The 20614-nt window shown below is 34.7% G+C and overlaps 1 protein-coding gene across 1 annotated transcript in view; it reads right to left on the bottom strand.

Moving 5' to 3' along the window:
- Positions 1-1522: 1522 nt before the first annotated feature.
- The window catches only part of LOC100367619 (ATP-dependent RNA helicase TDRD9-like), a 41065-nt gene continuing 21973 nt past the window's right edge, over positions 1523-20614 (bottom strand). The window contains exons 24-38 of the mRNA XM_078009613.2: positions 20474-20581; positions 19796-19928; positions 19526-19633; positions 19100-19207; positions 18719-18808; positions 8871-8990; positions 8478-8609; positions 8264-8380; positions 7866-7936; positions 6333-6539; positions 5717-5855; positions 5322-5437; positions 4869-4935; positions 4160-4338; positions 1523-2922 (exon numbers count right to left, since the gene is read on the bottom strand). Coding sequence (XP_077865739.1) covers positions 2787-2922; positions 4160-4338; positions 4869-4935; positions 5322-5437; positions 5717-5855; positions 6333-6539; positions 7866-7936; positions 8264-8380; positions 8478-8609; positions 8871-8990; positions 18719-18808; positions 19100-19207; positions 19526-19633; positions 19796-19928; positions 20474-20581 — 1831 coding nt within the window. The 3' untranslated portion in view covers positions 1523-2786. The remainder of the gene's footprint in view (positions 2923-4159; positions 4339-4868; positions 4936-5321; positions 5438-5716; positions 5856-6332; positions 6540-7865; positions 7937-8263; positions 8381-8477; positions 8610-8870; positions 8991-18718; positions 18809-19099; positions 19208-19525; positions 19634-19795; positions 19929-20473; positions 20582-20614) is intronic.

The raw sequence follows: 20614 nt of genomic DNA, 5'->3' as shown, positions 1-20614 counted from the left end.
CCATTGTGTGCTTCGCACACAGGAGTCAAAAATAGAATAGAATTTTAATAGAGGAAAATAATAGATATGTATACAACCAAAGTTGAATAAATTAAAACATAGCAAAACGTTTACAACCTTGCCAATTGAACAAACAAGAATTCAGGACAAATACAAACTAACGATGCACCCACCACTTGGTACAATGTCTTTTTTTCCCGCAAAAGTGAGAATAAATTTTTTAAAACAATACAATAACATACCGGACATCTGAACAGAATTCTGCATGGAAAAAAAAATGGACTAAAGTTTAGTCATAACAAATATAGGTCTTGCATCAGTTTGAAAACTGTGCATTAAACACTCACTTTTTTGGCAATTTTGTGTAGATTTTGAATAAAATCACAAAACAAATTGATGTAACCCAGCCGCAAAGTTTTATTGAAATCGGTTCAGGAATGCACGAATAATTGTTGATTTGTTCAAATGCTAATTTTTGGTGTTACTTGCACAAAAATGATTATCAGTCAGATATTTTGCATCACACCACAAAACGGGTTATACCGTACATGCCATGAATGGAATTGTCAGACATGGCCTAGGACAACAGCGGATGACATTTTCTATTGCGGAAACACTGCCAGTTGCCTAAATATTATCAAAATCCAAAAATAATAATTGTATAGTCAATGATGAGTTAAAAATCAGAAACTGTAATCGAAACTAAACTGTTCTCACAAAGAGTTTCAGGTAGTTTTTTTTTTGAATAATTGTATCAACAAACTTTATTATTTTCATGCAACCTACAAATAAAATTTACATGTATTTATTAAATTGAAGAGCAATATGTACCGGTATGCATGAAATAATAAAGTGATAACAACAATGAATAAAACATTGTTTGATAAATGTTTAACTGAACGCTTACCAGTAATAATAGTTGAAACCATCTAAAATGGTCCATTGTTTTGATCAACTGTCACAAGTATGAAACCATTATTGTGTCTACATAGGTCTGAGAAAGTGTCTGGGATGTTCCTCAGCAATTGCCTACGAGGCGCATGAGTTAGGTGTATGTAAATATATTATGCCCTTGCTAATTCGAGCCATGGAGCTCCATGTTTTATCTTAGATGCACAGACTGAAATTTCGAGTCGGCGCTCCATATTTGTTTCAAGTGTCTACGGTGATTGTAAAAAAGCCATACTCACTCAGGTTTATTAATTTATTTCAAGCACTTTGCTTGCAAAAGCAACATTATTCAAACTCTGAGTCGGCACTCAACTTAGTTTTAATCTTTCATGCTTAATTTCTTGTAAAATTGTGGTGCTCAGGTTTACACTGAGCATGCTCAGATCGACACACAGGCAGACACACACACGCATCCTACTAACAGCTCAGCGGGAATGAACAAGCATTCTAGACCACTGATTGTTCACACGTAGTGTGTTACATTTGACCAGATTCCATTAGAAAAGCAGAAGTCTTAATCGTTTATATGCAAGTAGATTATGGAGTCACATAAATACAAACCTAGATACAATTTGGTTTTAAACAACTTTATTGCAATTCTCAGTGTGTCAATAAAGAAGTGTTCAACTCCAAAATGAATTTAATATGCAGAAAGAAAAGATTAAATAGAACACAACGTGACTAAAAGATAATGCAATACAACACACCTATCACTGAATAGCATATTCAAAGATGGTTGAAGCTCTGATATAACCTCCCCTCCAGTTTCTCAATTCCACCAAAAGAGGGCGCACAATTAGAAAAATCATGTGAGAAACAACCAGCTGACCTTTCAGAAATTATTACTGGATCTAATCTTAAAGTGTTATTGTAGGTAACACAGCTGCATCATTCATCAATATCTTTTTATCAGGTTTATCATTAACACACAACATGGTTATAAACATGAATAAAGCAAGGACAGAAAATATTTGTATCTGTTCATAACAAAAAATAAATTCTTAGAAAATTTGTATATAGAATAAAATATAGTATATGGTATTTTATATAAATATGATTTTGTAAAGAAAAAAACAACAGGATATAACATGGCTTTGACTAAAAGGTCTGTATAAAAGTTGGTTATCAACTCAAATGTGAGTAATAGTCTTTATTTCATCCAAGACTTTAACATGGTCAATAGAATGATCTGCCAACATTTACATTATGGTGCCTTATACATATGATCTCAACAACCAACTACTGCGATTAAACAATGCAGATTGGTCATTGCCAGTTATTATTCACTTTTTTTCCCTCTAATTTGAACAATGATTTGGGGTAAAACAAATTACACTTACTTATGCTGATGAAGTCACAGTATGAATTGAGCAACAAAGGTAAGAACAAATGGCAGATAAATAATTCATCAATACATGTAATTACCAGTAGTATATTTTCTGTAACCTACTGAACATGTAACCATATGTCATAAAGATGAAAGTTATGAAAAGTATGTTTTAATGATCGAACAGTTTTTAAGTGTTGCTCTAAGACACATCATTGTTGGCCTATCATCTATTAATAAATTCACCTGTGACAATTCCAGTAATACAGGATGACTAAATACCTGACAACAACTTCTTCTATTTTCATTGTTACAAGATATTTCGCAAATGAATGATCAAATAATGAAAAAAAATGCACAAAGTAAATTTATCCTACAACCCAGCTTCAAGAAAATATTAATGCATTACCATTGTAACACATTCAGTGTTAAAAGAAATGCTATCGGTACCTGCAATTAACAAAACACAGTATTGTGATTTATGGTATAATTTATATGAGATGGGTTTTTAAAAGCATTGTGGATGGTACACATGTCTTTCTTTGGTTTGATGTTTCTCTGTTTCCATATGTAGAAGTAAATCTTTTGGTGAATGAAGCAGGGCTTCACAGAGTTGACAGTAGACAGGGTCTGATGCAATAGATCTGAATAAATGAAAAAGAATAATTTAGTTAATTGATATCTATGTATGGCTATTGTCAGATCAGGGAAAGCAGATACACATCCAAATACATCTAAATCTGGATATACCGGTACTGGAAATTATTCAACTTTTCCTATAGTTATTTAATCACCTGCATTTATAAACTACTTTATATTTTTTTTTTATAAAAGTTCACTTTTTTTGTTGCTTGTAAATCAGTTATTTTAGAAAAACTTGAGTAATGTACAGGTTCAATGAAAAACCCATCAAAAATGTGATTCCTTAATATGCATCACATGAATGTGCCCCCCCGCCCTCAAATTTGCGGAAAATTTAATTAATACATGCATATGTATTGTATACAGCAATTTTGTGTATTTTTCATGACCATTTCTGTTTTTTCATTGTAAAACTGTTGTTCAAATCAATGACAAAGCAACTAACTTTGCACATTTTTCCCTCAATCTGGCACATGGTCAAATAAACGGGTCATTTGCATACTTTTTCAAGAGGGTGCTTGGGTACGCTGGAACTGAGTACCCTGGGTACGCTGGAACTGAGTACCCTGGGTACGCTGGAACTGAGTACCCTGGGTACTCAACACAATTTTATAACCTTGGTCTCAAATGCAAACTTCTGGTTCCAACATATTCATTACGAACACTGACATTCATTTTATACAAAGCTAGATTTAAATCATATTCTCGCAAGGTCATAGTGGATCAAGTAGTGAGTGCAACCATCCCTGCCGACAACATTACATTTTGCGTTTTGATGAAATTCTAATAATAACTTTTACATGTTATATTTACCATATTTACTCTATTAGAAGTGTATCTACAAAATAAGCTTACATAAACCAAAAATTGATGGCTTACTGGATACTGGACCCTATACTTTTTTGACCATAGATACACACCTGTCATTTACATATTAGTACATGCGCTACTAATAGAGCAAATATGGTATTCATATTCTGTGCATTCAAATCTATTTATGGATACTCTATTTACTTAAATCAATAAATTACAATAATAATATTGTACAATCATCAGTTAGATTGCTTTTTGTAAAGGCAAATTCAAATTTCATCAAATAACAAGCGAGTTCTCAAGCTGGCTGTGAAAATAATGGCTAGTCTTAGTTGACCAAATTTACAAATTATTCACCATAATCATCACAACTATAAAAGTGTTGACACATTATAGATGTCAATTCAAATATAAAATGCCAATCACCTCCCAGCTCTCTCTTTGAGATCCCTTAAATGGGCAATCATCTTTTCTCTTCTGTCACTATCTTCTTCAGACGCTTCCAAGTCTCCAGAGACAGCTATGGCATCGAACAACTGATACAACACTGGACAATCAGCTTTGGTGCCTTCCAATTCATGGGGCAGAATATCATCCGGGTTTACCTTTTGAATAAATCAAATTTAAATTAGTATTCATAATTCTTTGACTAACAGTTCTAAACAGCATACTATTTGATCGAACATCTCATGTTATGTCACATGACTTCAGCAAAGTGTGTACCAAAACAGAAGTCCACACCAAAAATAGTGGATTAACCAATTCATAACAAACTAAAAAGGTATATCTTCCTATTCTCAGGGGCGGAGCTACGTTACAGAACATTTTACGTTGCTAAGATACGCACCACTGTACCATGTCCTTCTATGGGCTCTGTCCTAGCTGCTGTGTAACGCCAGTCAAAGAGCCAATGAATAAACAATCATGCACAACCAAATTTATACATGTTGCACATGTAGGGTAATCTTGTTACATTGTTTAGAAGAGTATCAGCAACTAGCCCAAAGATACAGTTTTTCGAGAGTTTTTAACTTTTATTCTCACCGTGATGGTTGCCAAGCGGTTAAAACGACCAGATGTCCGCCAAAATATAAATTATGTTTCCTTATTGTCTAGGATACCTGCAATCACTTACCATATTCCATCTATAAGGTCTTTCATAGTTGTACGGTGTTACCAGCTCTCTTCGTTTCATAATCAACCTGAGAACAAGAGAACATTACATTATGTGCACAAAGTGAGCAACTTCATACCTCTAGTCAGAGTGTTTTACAAACAACATTAATTTCTACAATGAGTATTGAAAGGGTATGCCACACAAGAACAGATTAATTTATGCCATGATTCAGTAATAATAAACCTCATCAATAGATGATGTGGACATAAGTTATGTGATACCATAACAAAATGCATGATAAGAGCCCCATCAAAACAGTGTATTTGGATAAGATGCAATGTAAATGGAATATGCATACATGTCTCATGACGAATTATGTGTGTTTGAATGTTATCGATCTACAACAGTATAGCTGAAATCAAAATGACCATTTTCATATCAGATCCAGGCTATACATTTGTTTTGACGTACCTTAATAATTTTTCTCTGGCTGATTTCTGTATTCTGAAGATAGCTGCCGGTCCCCATTCAGCAATTGCATCCTCACTCCCTACTGCTATATTAATTGCCATGCGAACACCATTAATCTGCAAAAATAAGAAAGCTATCAGAGATCCCCATGAACATCTATATTTGCAACAGACTCCAGATATGTTTTTAATGAGGTCACATGACCCATATATGATAATAAAACATTTTGATCAAATGGTATCAGTAAAGATAAGCCAATACCTTGTCACAAGCCACATAGTGGAGCATGAAGACGCATCACAGAGATAATGAGGAATTATTGGGATGTATCAAGACAATGGAGGTTTTCATGATAACACTAAACCATTCAGTCTTATTTTGTGCTTTGTACTTACCATGCTAATATCATCAGTTGTAATGTTGGCATCAAACGTAATTTCCATATCATGATCGGGTAATGCTGCCCCATTGCTGTCAGGATCCCATCCAAGGCCACAGAGTACACCAGTGTAGCGTCGCTTCTGGGGATCAGTCCTACATGTGGAGAAATGATACTCAATGTTTTCTGATGTCACTCACTATTATATTGTGTCCATCAGCTAACTGATTCTAAATTGCATGCTACTTGGTGAATAAACAAGAAACTTGACAGTAAATTATGATGTTTCTTCAAAACATCAAAATTATCAAAATACTATTCTGTTTGAAAGGCTGTAGAAAAAGCTTATTTCTATGTCTTTTGAGCAATTTTCAATTCTCAATGGCTGTCAGAATAGCAGGGTTTCACACTGAGAATATCAACAAGTTTCTATGGAAACCAAGTCGGGTACTCCTGTCCTTTTTTTTTATTTTTAATTTATCTTTTTTAATGCTTGATATAATCCATTTTCTTTGTAGTGGTTTTATATTTTCTCTACATTTTTATGATTCTATACTTGTGTACAGAATATCAGTTTCACATGACTGGATGTGGTAACATGCGGCAAACTCAACACCAATGTGACAACCTACCTGAGTTCAATAGCTGGTGCAAACAGCATAGAGACAATTGCAGCCAAGCCATGTATATTAGGCATCAATGATGTATCTCTTGCCATCAAAGCAGTACCTGAACTGTTAACACTGACCAATGCCGAAACCATCATTCTTTCATGCTTGTCCTGAGGCTCAGAATTCAAGGCAACAGAATTAACACTTCCAGGTTCCACTCGTGTAGATCTGATCAAATAGAGTAAAATGATATAATTTTCAAGTTTTATCATTACAAACTTGCAGGCTCTGGTGTAAAAAACGTTCTCGTTTTGTCTGCATGGGAGATTTTACCATGTAAACATTCAGTAGCTCATCAAAATGCTGATTCTGCAGGCCAGAAATCAAACCCCCTTTCTTGCACAGAGTGATGCCACTATAACTCATCTATTAGCAGTTAGCTAACTATTCTGAAACATCCATTACCAGTCATGCATTCCTACAAAATATACATCTGTCTTCAGATATATCATTTACTAGTTTTAGGGAAGTGACCAAAATCAAACTGGTCCTGGAGGGGCTCTACCAAAACTAGAACTAAACTATGCATTTTTATGTTGCCATGAAAATTTGTTGGTGTAATGTAGCAAATGCAAATAAATTGTAGCCATAATAACATATTTTTGTGAAACAATATCTACAGGGAATATAAATTTGCTGTGACATGCAAATATATGCTATTGGAAGTTTTTGAATGCAAATATTCAAGTACAGTTCATAAATGTTTTCTCATTCATTTTTGCCATGTGCTTGATTGGTAATCATACTGTATTTCAACTTCCTTCAAAATAGAATATGACTATGTTTCAAGATTTCATGAACGGCTCAGAAAGTACTACTTTTTTAAATGTAGTAGGCTTTTTTCAGAGCCCTGAGTGTGAAGCAATTTACATTGTACAGATGGCACCATCAACTACTGATAATGCATGTACGTGTGAGAAAACTCACACAAGAGATGGCAAACAACCAGGCTGGGTGACTGAGAGTGTCACATTTGTACCCCGACACTGTGGCAACTGTGGTTTTGAGGCACAATGCAGACAAAGAAAACTGGCTGACAGGAGTGGCCTTGTGAAATAACAAATACAACAGGACCTTTCGGGATGGCTGCCCCAAATACAAAGTTCAAATCATATACTAGTCAGATCCGGTTCCGGAATTGCCAGAAATGCTTGATTTTGATGATTTTTCAGTACAAAAATGACTGCAATTCGGCCATCTTGAATCAGATGGTGAAACAATTGATGTGCATATGCATAATATTATGTATAATGTATGTGTGAAGTTTGAATTTAATCGGTCCAGGCATGTCTAAGATATAATACACACATAAATGTTCTTGTTTTCGAACTGCAATGAGAGTCGACTAACCCCCGGTAAGTGTCCATGTTGACAGCTAACAAGCATTTCCTCAATTCCTAAGTGTTAGCTGAGCTCTGCAGGAAACTGACTGGACAGTATGTCTACAAGAGCACTACTACTTGTCCTATTTACTGCAATGTAGATATTACCTACCTGAATCTGCCAACCTGAGTCATTGGGTAGAAGTTCATTTCATAAGGACTAAATGGACCGTGTAGAAATACCTGTACAGAGAAAGATACACCATTATTATTTTTATAATCATGATGGCAAACAACTAATATGATTGAATAAATAGATACACATAAGCATAAGCAATGAATGTTAATTTAAGATTTTCACAATGTTCACAAATGATTACTACACCATATTCAAGATCAACAAAAATAGAAAAATTCCAATCAAAACAAAATTATGCAGTTTCTTGGTCCCTGTAGGATACATTTTATTGGCCTTTACCAAATTGCTTTGAAATTTAACTTTACTTCACAATGTCAATCAATAACAGCAAATCTTCTTCATCCTCCTGAATAAATTTGTAACATCATTACCCTTCCCTTTCTTCTACCTTGCTGTATAACTCTCAATACAGTTTCTTGTGGGATTTCAACCAACTGTTCATCAATGCTCGTCTCAATACTAGCTTCTTCCCTCTGTTCATGATTTACCTGAAAATATAAAATCATCATTGAAATGTAACACACATCTGTAATAAACAATGACACGATGTATCATCATCATCAATTAGACAACAATGAAACTTACCCTAGAGCTATAAGGCTCTTCACACTTTTCAGCAAACTCCAGTTTAATCATCAACTCATTAATATTGACCTGTGGGTTGCGGGTGGTGTCAAATAACTCAATTCTAAGACAGTTTCTGACTACAGAATAGATCTGTGAAAGAAGAGATTGAGAAAGAAAGTAATATGGATGGCCACATGAATGTTGCACTGCAATAATAAGAACATATCAAGTTTAAAATGAGATTAGATAAAACCTGTTCGAGTTATTGTCACCACAAGAAAACAAAAGAGTCAACAACTACAACCCATATGGAACATATTATATCGTGTATATTCAGAGATTCAGGAAAACAGACTGTGGGTGCACAGGGTGATGTCTAAAAACCAAAGCTTTGTGATAAAAGTTATTAACCTTGGCAAACATGATCTTGTCCGATACCACCTCGATCAATTTCTGTTTAGCTTGAGGCATCCATTTACTGTCTGGTAGAAGATAGTAGGGTTTGATACCAGAAAGTACACATTCAAATGCCTGGAATAACAAATATAAAACATCTGGCAGCAAAACAATATATAATTCAATCATCTGTAAAACCCATAGGAATGTGTTCACAAGTGTTATAAATGTGAAGACATTATTGGAAGGGTGATGAGAGATGTTGGCCAATTTAGGAAGGCACTTTGTCCAATTTAGGAAGGCACTTTGGCCAATTCAAGAATGCACATTGGCCAATTTAACAATGCACATTGGCCAATTTAAGAAGGCTCATTGCAATTTAGCAAGGCACATTGGTCAATTTAACAATGCACATTGGCCAATTTAGGAAGGCACATTGGTCAATTTAACAATGCACATTGGCCAATTTAGGAAGGCACATTGGTCAATTTAACAATGCACATTGGCCAATTTAGGAAGGCACATTGGTCAATTTAACAATGCACATTGGCCAATTTAGGAAGGCTCATTGGTCAATTTAACAATGCACATTGGCCAATTTAGAAAGGCTCATTGGTCAATTTAACAATGCACATTGGCCAATTTAGGAAGGCACATTGGCCAATTTGAGAATGCACATTGGCCAATTTGAGAATGCACATTGGCCAATTTGAGAATGCACATTGGACAATTTAACAATGCACATTGGACAATTTAACAATGCACATTGGCCAATTTAACAATGCACATTGGACAATTTCACAATGCACATTGGCCAATTTAACAATGCACATTGGACAATTTCAAAATACACATTGGCCAATTTAAAAGAGCACTATGACCAATTTAAGAATGCACATTGGCCAATTTAGGAAGGCACATTGGCCAATTTAACAATGCACATTGTCCAATTTGAGAATGCACATTGGACAATTTAACAATGCACATTGGACAATTTCAAAATACACATTGGCCAATTTAAAAGAGCACTATGGCCAATTTAAGAATGCACATTGGCCAATTTAGGAAGGCACATTGGTCAATTTAACAATGCACATTGGCCAATTTAGGAAGGCACATTGGTCAATTTAACAATGCACATTGGCCAATTTAGGAAGGCTCATTGGTCAATTTAACAATGCACATTGGCCAATTTAGAAAGGCTCATTGGTCAATTTAACAATGCACATTGGCCAATTTAGGAAGGCACATTGGCCAATTTGAGAATGCACATTGGCCAATTTGAGAATGCACATTGGCCAATTTGAGAATGCACATTGGCCAATTTGAGAATGCACATTGGACAATTTAACAATGCACATTGGACAATTTAACAATGCACATTGGCCAATTTAACAATGCACATTGGACAATTTCACAATGCACATTGGCCAATTTAACAATGCACATTGGACAATTTCAAAATACACATTGGCCAATTTAAAAGAGCACTATGACCAATTTAAGAATGCACATTGGCCAATTTAGGAAGGCACATTGGCCAATTTAACAATGCACATTGTCCAATTTGAGAATGCACATTGGACAATTTAACAATGCACATTGGACAATTTCAAAATACACATTGGCCAATTTAAAAGAGCACTATGGCCAATTTAAGAATGCACATTGGCCAATTTAAGAATGCACATTGGCCAATTTAAGAAGGCACATTGGTCAATTTAGGAAGGCACATTGGTCAATTTAACAATGCACATTGGCCAATTTAGGAAGGCACATTGGTCAATTTAACAATGCACATTGGCCAATTTAGGAAGGCACATTGGTCAATTTAACAATGCACATTGGCCAATTTAGGAAGGCTCATTGGTAAATTTAACAATGCACATTGGCCAATTTAGGAAGGCTCATTGGTCAATTTAACAATGCACATTGGCCAATTTAGGAAGGCACATTGGTCAATTTAACAATGCACATTGGCCAATTTGAGAATGCACATTGGACAATTTAACAATACACATTGGCCAATTTAAGAATGCACATTGGCCAATTTAAGAATGCACATTGGCCAATTTAAGAATGCACATTGGTCAATTTAACAATGCACATTGGCCAATTTAAGAAGGCTCATTGCAATTTAACAATGCACATTGGCCAATTTAACAATGCACATTGGCCAATTTAGGAAGGCACATTGGCCAATTTAGGAAGGCACATTGGCCAATTTAGGAAGGCACATTGGCCAATTTAAGAAGGCTCATTGGCCAATTTAACAATGCACATTGGCCAATTTAACAATGCACATTGGACAATTTCAAAATGCACATTGGACAATTTCAAAATACACATTGGCCAATTTAAAAGAGCACTATGGCCAATTTAAGAATGCACATTGGCCAATTTAAGAATGCACATTGGTCAATTTAACAATGCACATTGGCCAATTTAAGAAGGCTCATTGCAATTTAACAATGCACATTGGCCAATTTAACAATGCACATTGGCCAATTTAGGAAGGCACATTGGCCAATTTAGGAAGGCACATTGGCCAATTTAGGAAGGCACATTGGCCAATTTAAGAAGGCTCATTGGCCAATTTAACAATGCACATTGGCCAATTTAACAATGCACATTGGACAATTTCAAAATGCACATTGGACAATTTCAAAATACACATTGGCCAATTTAAAAGAGCACTATGGCCAATTTAAGAATGCACATTGGCCAATTTAAGAAGGCACATTGGTCAATTTAACAATGCACATTGGCCAATTTAGAAAAGCTCATTGGACAATTTCAAAATACACATTGGCCAATTTAAAAGAGCACTATGGCCAATTTAAGAATGCATATTGGCCAATTTAAGAATGCATATTGGCCAATTTAAGAATGCATATGGCCAATTTAAGAATGCATATTGGCCAATTTAAGAATGCATATTGGCCAATATAACGAAGGACATTGGACAATTTCAAAATACACATTGGCCAATTTAAGAATGCACATTGGCCAATTTAAGAAGGCACATTGGTGAATTTAGGAAGGCTCATTGGTCAATTTAACAATGCACATCGGCCAATTTAGGAAGGCTCGTTGGTCAATTTAACAATGTACATTGGCCAATTTAGGAAGGCTCATTGGTCAATTTAACAATGCACATTGGCCAATTTAAGAAGGCTCATTGCAATTTAACAATGCACATTGGCCAATTTAGGAAGGCACATTGGCCAATTTAGGAAGGCACATTGGCCAATTTAAGAAGGCACATTGGTCAATTTTTAACAATGCACATTGGCCAATTTAACAATGCACATTGGACAATTTAAAAGAGCACTATGGCCAATTTAAGAATGCACATTGGCCAATTTAAGAATGCACATTGGCCATTTTAAGAATGCACATCGGCCAAATTTAAGAATGCACATTAGTAAATTTAAGAAAGCATGTTAGCCAATTTAAGAGGGCTCTTTTGTCAATTTAAGAATGTACATGAACAATTTAAGAAGGCTTATTGGCCAATTTAAGAAGGCTCATGTGCCAATTTAAGAATGCACGTTGGCCAATTTAATAAGGCTTATTGGTTAATTTAACAATACATTTTGACCAATTTAAGAATGCACATTGGTCAATTTAAGAATGCACATTGGCCAATTTGAAAGAGCACTATGGCCAATTTAAGAATGTACATTGGCCAATTTAAGAATGCATATTTGCCAATTTAAGAATGCACATTTGCCAATTTAAGAATGCACATTTGCCAATTTAAGAATGCACATTTGCCAATTTAAGAAGGCTCATTGGCCAATTTAAAAAGGCTCATTGGCCAGTTTAAGAGAACCATGCGCATGTGCGAGCAACTGACAGTGTAGGAGTGTCAAGGGCTCTCGAAAAGTGTGCCAAATTATACAGTTTTATGCAACAGAGACGCACAACAAGAGGTAATCAAGGCCATTAATGAACTGGGTACCTGTAAACCTTAAACAAATTCCAATAGAACAATGATGAGACGAACCAGAAGTGGTGGAAAAAATCGTGGCTGTAAATCTACACCGACAAAAGGATCCATTGCTAATTTTATGCAAATTAATGCATTGACAGAAAACCAAGAATGCGATACACCTGATGAAGACACACAATCTGGCAATGTTGACCAATCTGATCATGCGCAGGAAGCTGACACGTATTCAATCAATGAACACGACGAGGACGACGTCTTAGAAATGCACGATTTCCAACGCTTCGTAAAAAACGCTTTAATGCGTTTAGAGAAAAGCATAGACAAGATTTGTAAGGAACATTCAGTTATCCTTGAAAAATTGCAAGTTACGGAACTCAGACAGAAGACGCTAGAAGAAACTGTAACCAAACAGGGTGAAACAATCCGACAGCTAGAGAACGCAAACCGTGACATGCATGAACAAGTGAGTCAACTGCATCATAACTGTTTACAACTACGTGATACAAACAGTAGACTAGATGAAGAAAACCTCAAAATGCAGAGATATTCGAGAAGTTTTAACTTACGGTTCGGAGGTGTCCAAGAAATAGAAGACGAAGACTGCCTACGCGTGGCAAAGCAGATTTTACAGAACAAGTTCGGAATGGAAAACGCAGAGATAGAGAACGCACACCGTACTGGTCTTAAAAATAGTGGGAAACCGCGGCATATTCTAGCCAAATTTTTATATCGTCCGCAACGCCATAACATTATTGTGAACTCAAAGAAGGCATTACAAGGTACGGGAATTTTCGTGACTGAAGATCTCTGCCCAGCAGATTATAGAAGTAAACGCGCCGTACGTGAAATAATGAATAAAGCCTATAGCGAAGGACGAAAACCAAGATTTCGGGATGGAAAACTATATATAAATGGGAAACAATACACCAACCAACCATGTGCCAACTGAATCTAGAAGATAGCGGTGAATCAAAGATGGAAATTGGTCTGAGTGGTCATATTTCTACATGTGTATCCTTAACTGTATGAATTAATATACATCATGAGTATTAACGAGTTATTTGTTTATATATGTGTATATATGTTTCAATTTTTGTGTGTATATATATATATATATATATATATATATATATATATATATATATATATATATATATATATATATATATATAGTCTCTTTAATCTTTATTCTATAATATTTAACTATTAAGCATGTATCTGAACGCCTAATTTGCATAGTGTTTGTCTAAATGACAATGTTTCATGGTAATGGGAATTTAAGGCATTTATGAAAAAATGGCACCAAAACAACCCAGTATTGAAATAAAACTAACTGGTTAAAGTAAGATTCCCAGATGCATGCTTTTCGGGGGCCCTTAAGCCCATTCAGCACTGTATTTTGTCTGCAATCGTTTACGGTTTTTTTGCTAAATCTTTTTTGCTTTTTTGTTTCTTGTTGCTTTTGATCTTTTTGTTTTTTCTGTGCGTGTATTATGTCAAAGGTCAAAATAGTGTCTTTAAATGTTAGAGGTATTAGGGAAAAGTATAAACGGAAAGAAATATTTCAATTTTTACGTAAACAAAAAGCACATATTGTTTTACTACAGGAAACTTATTCAAGTCAAGGTGTCGAAAAGGTTTGGAAATCTGATTGGGGAGGCGAGTTGTTTTTATGTCATGGTTCAAACCACAGGGCTGGCACCGCCGTTCTTATAAACAAATCTAGTGATCTGAATATTGGCAGAAATGTCAAAGATTTACAAGGTAGATACATCCTTTTAGAGTTGTCCAAGGGGGATTACACGTTCGTTATTGCAAATATTTATGCTCCAAATGCAACTACAGACCAGAAACAGTTTTTTACTAAGCTTAGTCACGAAATTAAAGTTAACTTTCCTCACTCTAACTGCATTATTGCAGGAGATTTTAATGTCCCCCTCGACACGATTATAGATAAATACGGTAGCGGAATCGATAATAAAGGGCCTGCTAGAAGAACAATTTACAGCTTGATGAATGATTTGAAATTACTTGATTTGTATAGAAAATTTAACCCATCAAATTATCGGTTTACTTGGAGGCGTGGAAATTCTGGTTCACGATTGGATTACTTTTTGGTTCCCGAACGGTTACAAAACTCTGTCAAAAGTTGTAATATTATGCCAAGCATTCGTACTGACCATAGCATGATCCTTATGACCTTTGAAATTCCTGATTGTGGAAGAGGTCCCGGATTTTGGAAGTTTAATAATAGCCTTTTAAACGATGAAATTTATGTCGCGCAAATTGATGCTTTGATCATTGAAGTACAGAGAGAGTGTCACTGTTTGTGTTACAATGCTCAACAAACATTCGAATATTTAAAATTCAAAATCAGAGAGAAAACCATTATTTATAGTAAAAACAAGCAAAGGAATTTGCGTAACAAAGAGAACAACTTAAATAGAAAATTACAACAATTGGAAGAGCGTATTGATGAAACCCTTGATCAAGACATTTTGCTGCAATATGAGCAAGTGAAAAATGAACTGGAAAAGTTGATTGCGCAACAAATACAGGGGTCTATTATTCGGTCACGGGTAAATTGGTATCAATGTGGAGAAAAGAGCAATAAATATTTCCTAAACCTGGAAAAAAATAATTATAAAAAGAAGTCCATTGACAAACTTAAGGATGGGGACACTTATATTACAGACTCCAAAGAAGTATTGAACACCTTGCAAGATTTTTACGAGAATTTATATTCAAAACGAAAGTTGGAAATTAATGAGAATAGTTATAGCTTCCTTGAAACTGCTCATATTCCAAGTCTCAATCATGAGCAATCAAATATCTGCGAAGGAGAAATTACTAAAGACGAGTTATTTGAAGCTCTTAAGAGTAGTCCTAAGAATAAAACCCCTGGCTGTGATGGAATTCCGCCCGAATTCTATTTGCGATTTTGGAAAAATACCAGTGATTGTCTTCTGGCGTGCATAAATTATGCATACAACAATGTCTCTCTCTCCGCAACACAAAGACAAGCTGTGATTACGTTATTGCCAAAGCCCGAAAAAGACCCACTTCATATACATAACTGGAGACCAATCTCACTACTAAATACAGATTATAAGCTTGCAAGTCGCTGTATAGCAGCAAGACTAAAGAAAGTATTACCTATTATTATCCATGAAGATCAGTCCGCCTTTATAAAAGGCAGACGTATTACAGATAATATTCGTCTAATTTGTGACATTATTGAATGGTGCGAAGAAACTGGTAATCAAGGTGCACTATTATTTCTAGACTATACTAAAGCATTCGATTCATTAGAATGGTCATTTATGTATAAAGCCTTAGACGCATTTAATTTCGGACCTTCATTAATAAAATGGGTACAAACATTCTATACAAACATTCAAAGTTGCGTTTTGAACAAAGGTGCCAGTACTGGGTGGTTTGAGGTTCACAGAGGGGTCAGACAAGGATGTCCTTTGTCCACTGCTCTATTTGTTGTTTTGATAGAACTACTTTTAATTCATATTAGAAATAATGAACGTATTAGGGGTATTACATTACCCTCTGGATACCAGCGAAAAATATCTGCTTATGCAGACGATACGACATTCATACTTAAAGACAGCTCATCCATTCAGATTTCCCTAAACATCTTATCTGATTTTAGTAATCAGTCCGGTTTGACTTTAAACTTAGAGAAGACAGAACTAATTCTAGTAGGCGACCAGAATGGGGGATGGGTGCTTCCACAGGGCTTATCGCCATCTTTGGGTCCCGTTAGGTTACTTGGGGTGTATGTAGGTCACGATAAATACGAAAATGAAAAACTTAATTTTTGGACAAAAATTAAAAAAATGAAAGATAAACTTCAGATTTGGAAATCGAGAGATTTAACCCTTCAAGGCAAAGCATTATTGGGCAAATGCTTCGGAGCCTCACAGTTAATTTACAACATGAATAGTATACCCGTACCAGTTAATGGTATTAAAGAAGCAGGCGCATATCTATTTAATTTTCTGTGGAAAGGAAAAAAACATCATATTAAGAACAATACCATGATTGGCCACTTTTCTCAAGGTGGCGTTAACTGTTTAGATCTTGAACTAATGAATAAAGCATTAAAATTAACGTGGATAAACAGAATATTAGAATCACAGTCATCCTGGTCCAATTTTCCAAACCATTATTTTAATAAATTGGGAGGGCTGGCCTTGCTTATGAATTGTAATTATTCGATTGACTCGCTCTCAGTCAAGATACCTATTTTTTATCGTGAAATTCTTAGTCACTGGGCAGAGTTCCAAAAATCACAAAATATTGCCGAACCTAAGCCAGGGATGCATATAATATGGAACAATAAGTGCGTACTTATTGATGGAAAATCGATATTTTACCGCAATTGGTTTGATCACGGTGTGAAGTACGTAAGTGATTTGACTGATGAGAATGGGGAGGTTTTGTCACTCAATCAGTTCCAGGCTAAATTTAATATAAAGTCAGATTTTATTAAATATTATGGTTTAACGTCCGCAATCCCCACAGAATGGAAATCAGCATTAAAACAGCGTACGTCGCCAAAGGAGACGAGACCTATTTGCGAAAACTATAGGCGATATAGCAAATTCAAATGTAATGACTACTACAATGTTTTTTAAGAAATTTAAAATTTGAGAAGGCCACTGCATTAAGCACCTTTGCTAGTAAACAATATACAGATGATGTAGACTGGCAGGAAGCCTGGAAACAAATTAAACAGATAACAATCAACGAAAAAATGCGCGGATTTCAGTATAAAATATTGCATCGAATTCTTGCGACAAATGTTTTTCTATACAAAAATAAGAAAATTGACGATGACAAATGCAAAAACTGTGACCTAAAAGAAGATTTAGAACACTTGCTGTGGGAATGTGAAGAAAGCCAGAAATTCTGGAAAAAATTTAAAATATTTTGGATAAATATATGTGCCGAAAATATCAATATTTGTAAAAAAGAGGTAATCTTTAATTCTGGTGGTAAAAGTAACTTTCAAGCCCTGTGGAAGCACTTAATTTTACTTGGGAAATACGAATTATATATTGCGAGGTTCAATAATTCTAAACCAAACTTAAACTTATTCATTGAAAGAGTAAAACAAACCTTTAACCTAGAAAAAGCAATTGCAGAACAATATAACAAATACGAAATATTTGTTAACAAATGGGAAAATATAATGAAATACCTAGAAAAATAAAAATACTGTAAAAATATATATATATAACATGAGCGACTTTGACCTTGTTTTTTGTGTTTTTGTATTTGTATTTTGTTCAACTTTATTTGTTCTTTTTTTTTTTATTTGTATTTAAAAACAGTTAATCAGTATTCTGTACATCACACTTTAATATGCGATTAATTAAAATCTGTGCATTGTATTTATTACATCACACTTTAATATACAATTAATTAAAAAAGAGAATGCACAGTTTATTGTGTCAATCATTAATTGGCCAACAACACTTGTTCATTCAACACCCAGCTACACATCCAGTGAAATCCAGGGGCTACATTTGGAACAGATACCTGTTTGTGTAATGTCAAATGAGCCTACCTCTGATTGTGCACTGTTTATACTATTATAGTAATTAAATACATAATTACATCTCTTGTGTAGTACAACACATAATTCATTTTTATTTTGTATAATCCAGGCACCTCAAGACACATTGTTTGATTTACTTAAATGTGTGTTTAAAGTTTCATTCCAATCCAGCACCCAGCTATCAAATAAATCCTTTTGAACCATATACATGTATCTTGATGTTTGCGTGATAGCAGATTGTGCATATCAAAAACACTCATTTGTCAATTTGCTGAGAGAGATGCTTAGAAAATATAATTTTTCATAATTATAAATGTGTTAACTGACCTGGAATGGAAGTTTTAATAAATCACTCGGAACTTCTCTCAGATTTTTCCTTGGTACAACATCTACATTACCATAATCAACAAAGAATACCTCAAAACAAGAAGAAATGATATTGCATGAAAAATTTTCATAAAACAAACACATTCCTAATGAATATTCTGTGATTGTTGAAATTTAATAGTTGAAAAGTACAAAACAAGATGAATTCGTAGCTCTAGGGCTTGTCATTGATACTTACGAAATCATCAAATAATGATATGTCGGTTTGTAACCATATAACTCTTGGCTACTAATCAAGCTATTCATGTAAGAACATAGCAATATATATAGTCTGTAGTAAACATCTGTAAAAGTACATGCAATCAACATACTATATCCTACCTCAACAGCATCGCCATGGAGACTATCTATTCTGGCTCTGTAAAACTTCTGTTTATCCTCCATATATGGGGCTAGACAAATCTGGCCTTTACAGGCATCAACAATTGGCTGAAATGTCAAAGTATGAATTCCAAAATGTATAGTTTATATCTTTGCTACAGAAATGAGTCATAATATAAAGCTTATACAAATTGCATACATTTCTCGTCACTTTCACCTTGAACTACTTTCTCTTGATAGCTACTATATGCAGGATATAATTCTTGATTCTCCCAGCAAGTTCAGTTAAACTTTTCAAACAGTTGAAGATTGCATTAAGTTTCAAAATTGCATTAGACGAGAGATGAGAATTGATTTGATAAATTAAATATACATACTTGAAGGGAAATACTAAGAACACAGTGCAACAAACATTGAATTGCTCACCTTCAAATGAATGCCATCATACTGGTTAAGAGTGTCCATTAAATTACGTAGATTCTGAAAAGTAACTGCATCACCATAATGTGCCCAGAAATGATTAGCATCCACTACCTGTAACGAGAAATCATGGAACAAAAAATCATAAATGTATCTTGAAAAGTTGTGACTAGTATTCACATAGTATTGAAGTGCTAGACAACCAATAACAGAGTTGATACGGTCATACGTCAGTGATAAAGATTCAAAGAGTAGAAACACATTACATTACATTACCTCAGTAACAAATATATCAATCCAGTTGTTACCAGCTGCAGGAAGATCAACCTGCTTTGGTTCATTACCGTTATCTGTTACCAGTCTAATTTTATTACTACCATCGGCTGGGTCTTCACAAAGCACACCCAACCTACAAATGATCATATATTAATGTGATATTTTACTTCAAGGCACTTTTCAACAGCCCATGTCCATGTTGTACAACCCATATATTATGTATGTATACGTATCTACCTCAAGGTTAAACTGATAAACTGTGTTGCAAGAAGATTGTACTGATGCTACTTCATTAAATGATATTATGTTTATGTACTATAATAAGTAAAACTATGAATGCCCTAGCTGCCTCAGACAACATTATTCTATATCTTTTTAAACACAGTGCATGCAAACCCCTTTTTTTTCCCATTGAATTAGATATGTCTGTGGAGGCATTCAGCAATGCTAAATGTTAAATATCATACATGTAGTCTAGCTGGTGGTAATTACAACACAAATGATATATTTTTTTGTGATTTAATCTCTCGTCATTGAAATCACAATAAACAACAAGGTAATTCAGTCACCTACTACTATTACCAGTATATCAAACTTTTATTGCCTTACAGACACATAATAAATTTAGTACTTAATGTAAGCGCACTGTATATAAGCTGGTATACTAGTGTTATTTACCTGTTAGTTCGGAGTTTATTTTCAGGACGTAACGTATGCGTATTCAACATCTTTTGATCAGCAGCAGATATCTCAGTTAACTGTAACTCTAATCTAGTTCGTAAATGCCTGATATTTTGGAAAAACGTAAAAAGTGTGGTT

This window comes from Saccoglossus kowalevskii, chromosome 2, assembly GCF_978046115.1.
Source record: "Saccoglossus kowalevskii chromosome 2, keSacKowa6.1, whole genome shotgun sequence".
Lineage (NCBI taxonomy): Eukaryota > Metazoa > Hemichordata > Enteropneusta > Harrimaniidae > Saccoglossus > Saccoglossus kowalevskii.
Note: the sequence above shows the minus strand (reverse complement) of the source record. Positions and strands in the feature narration are given on the sequence as shown.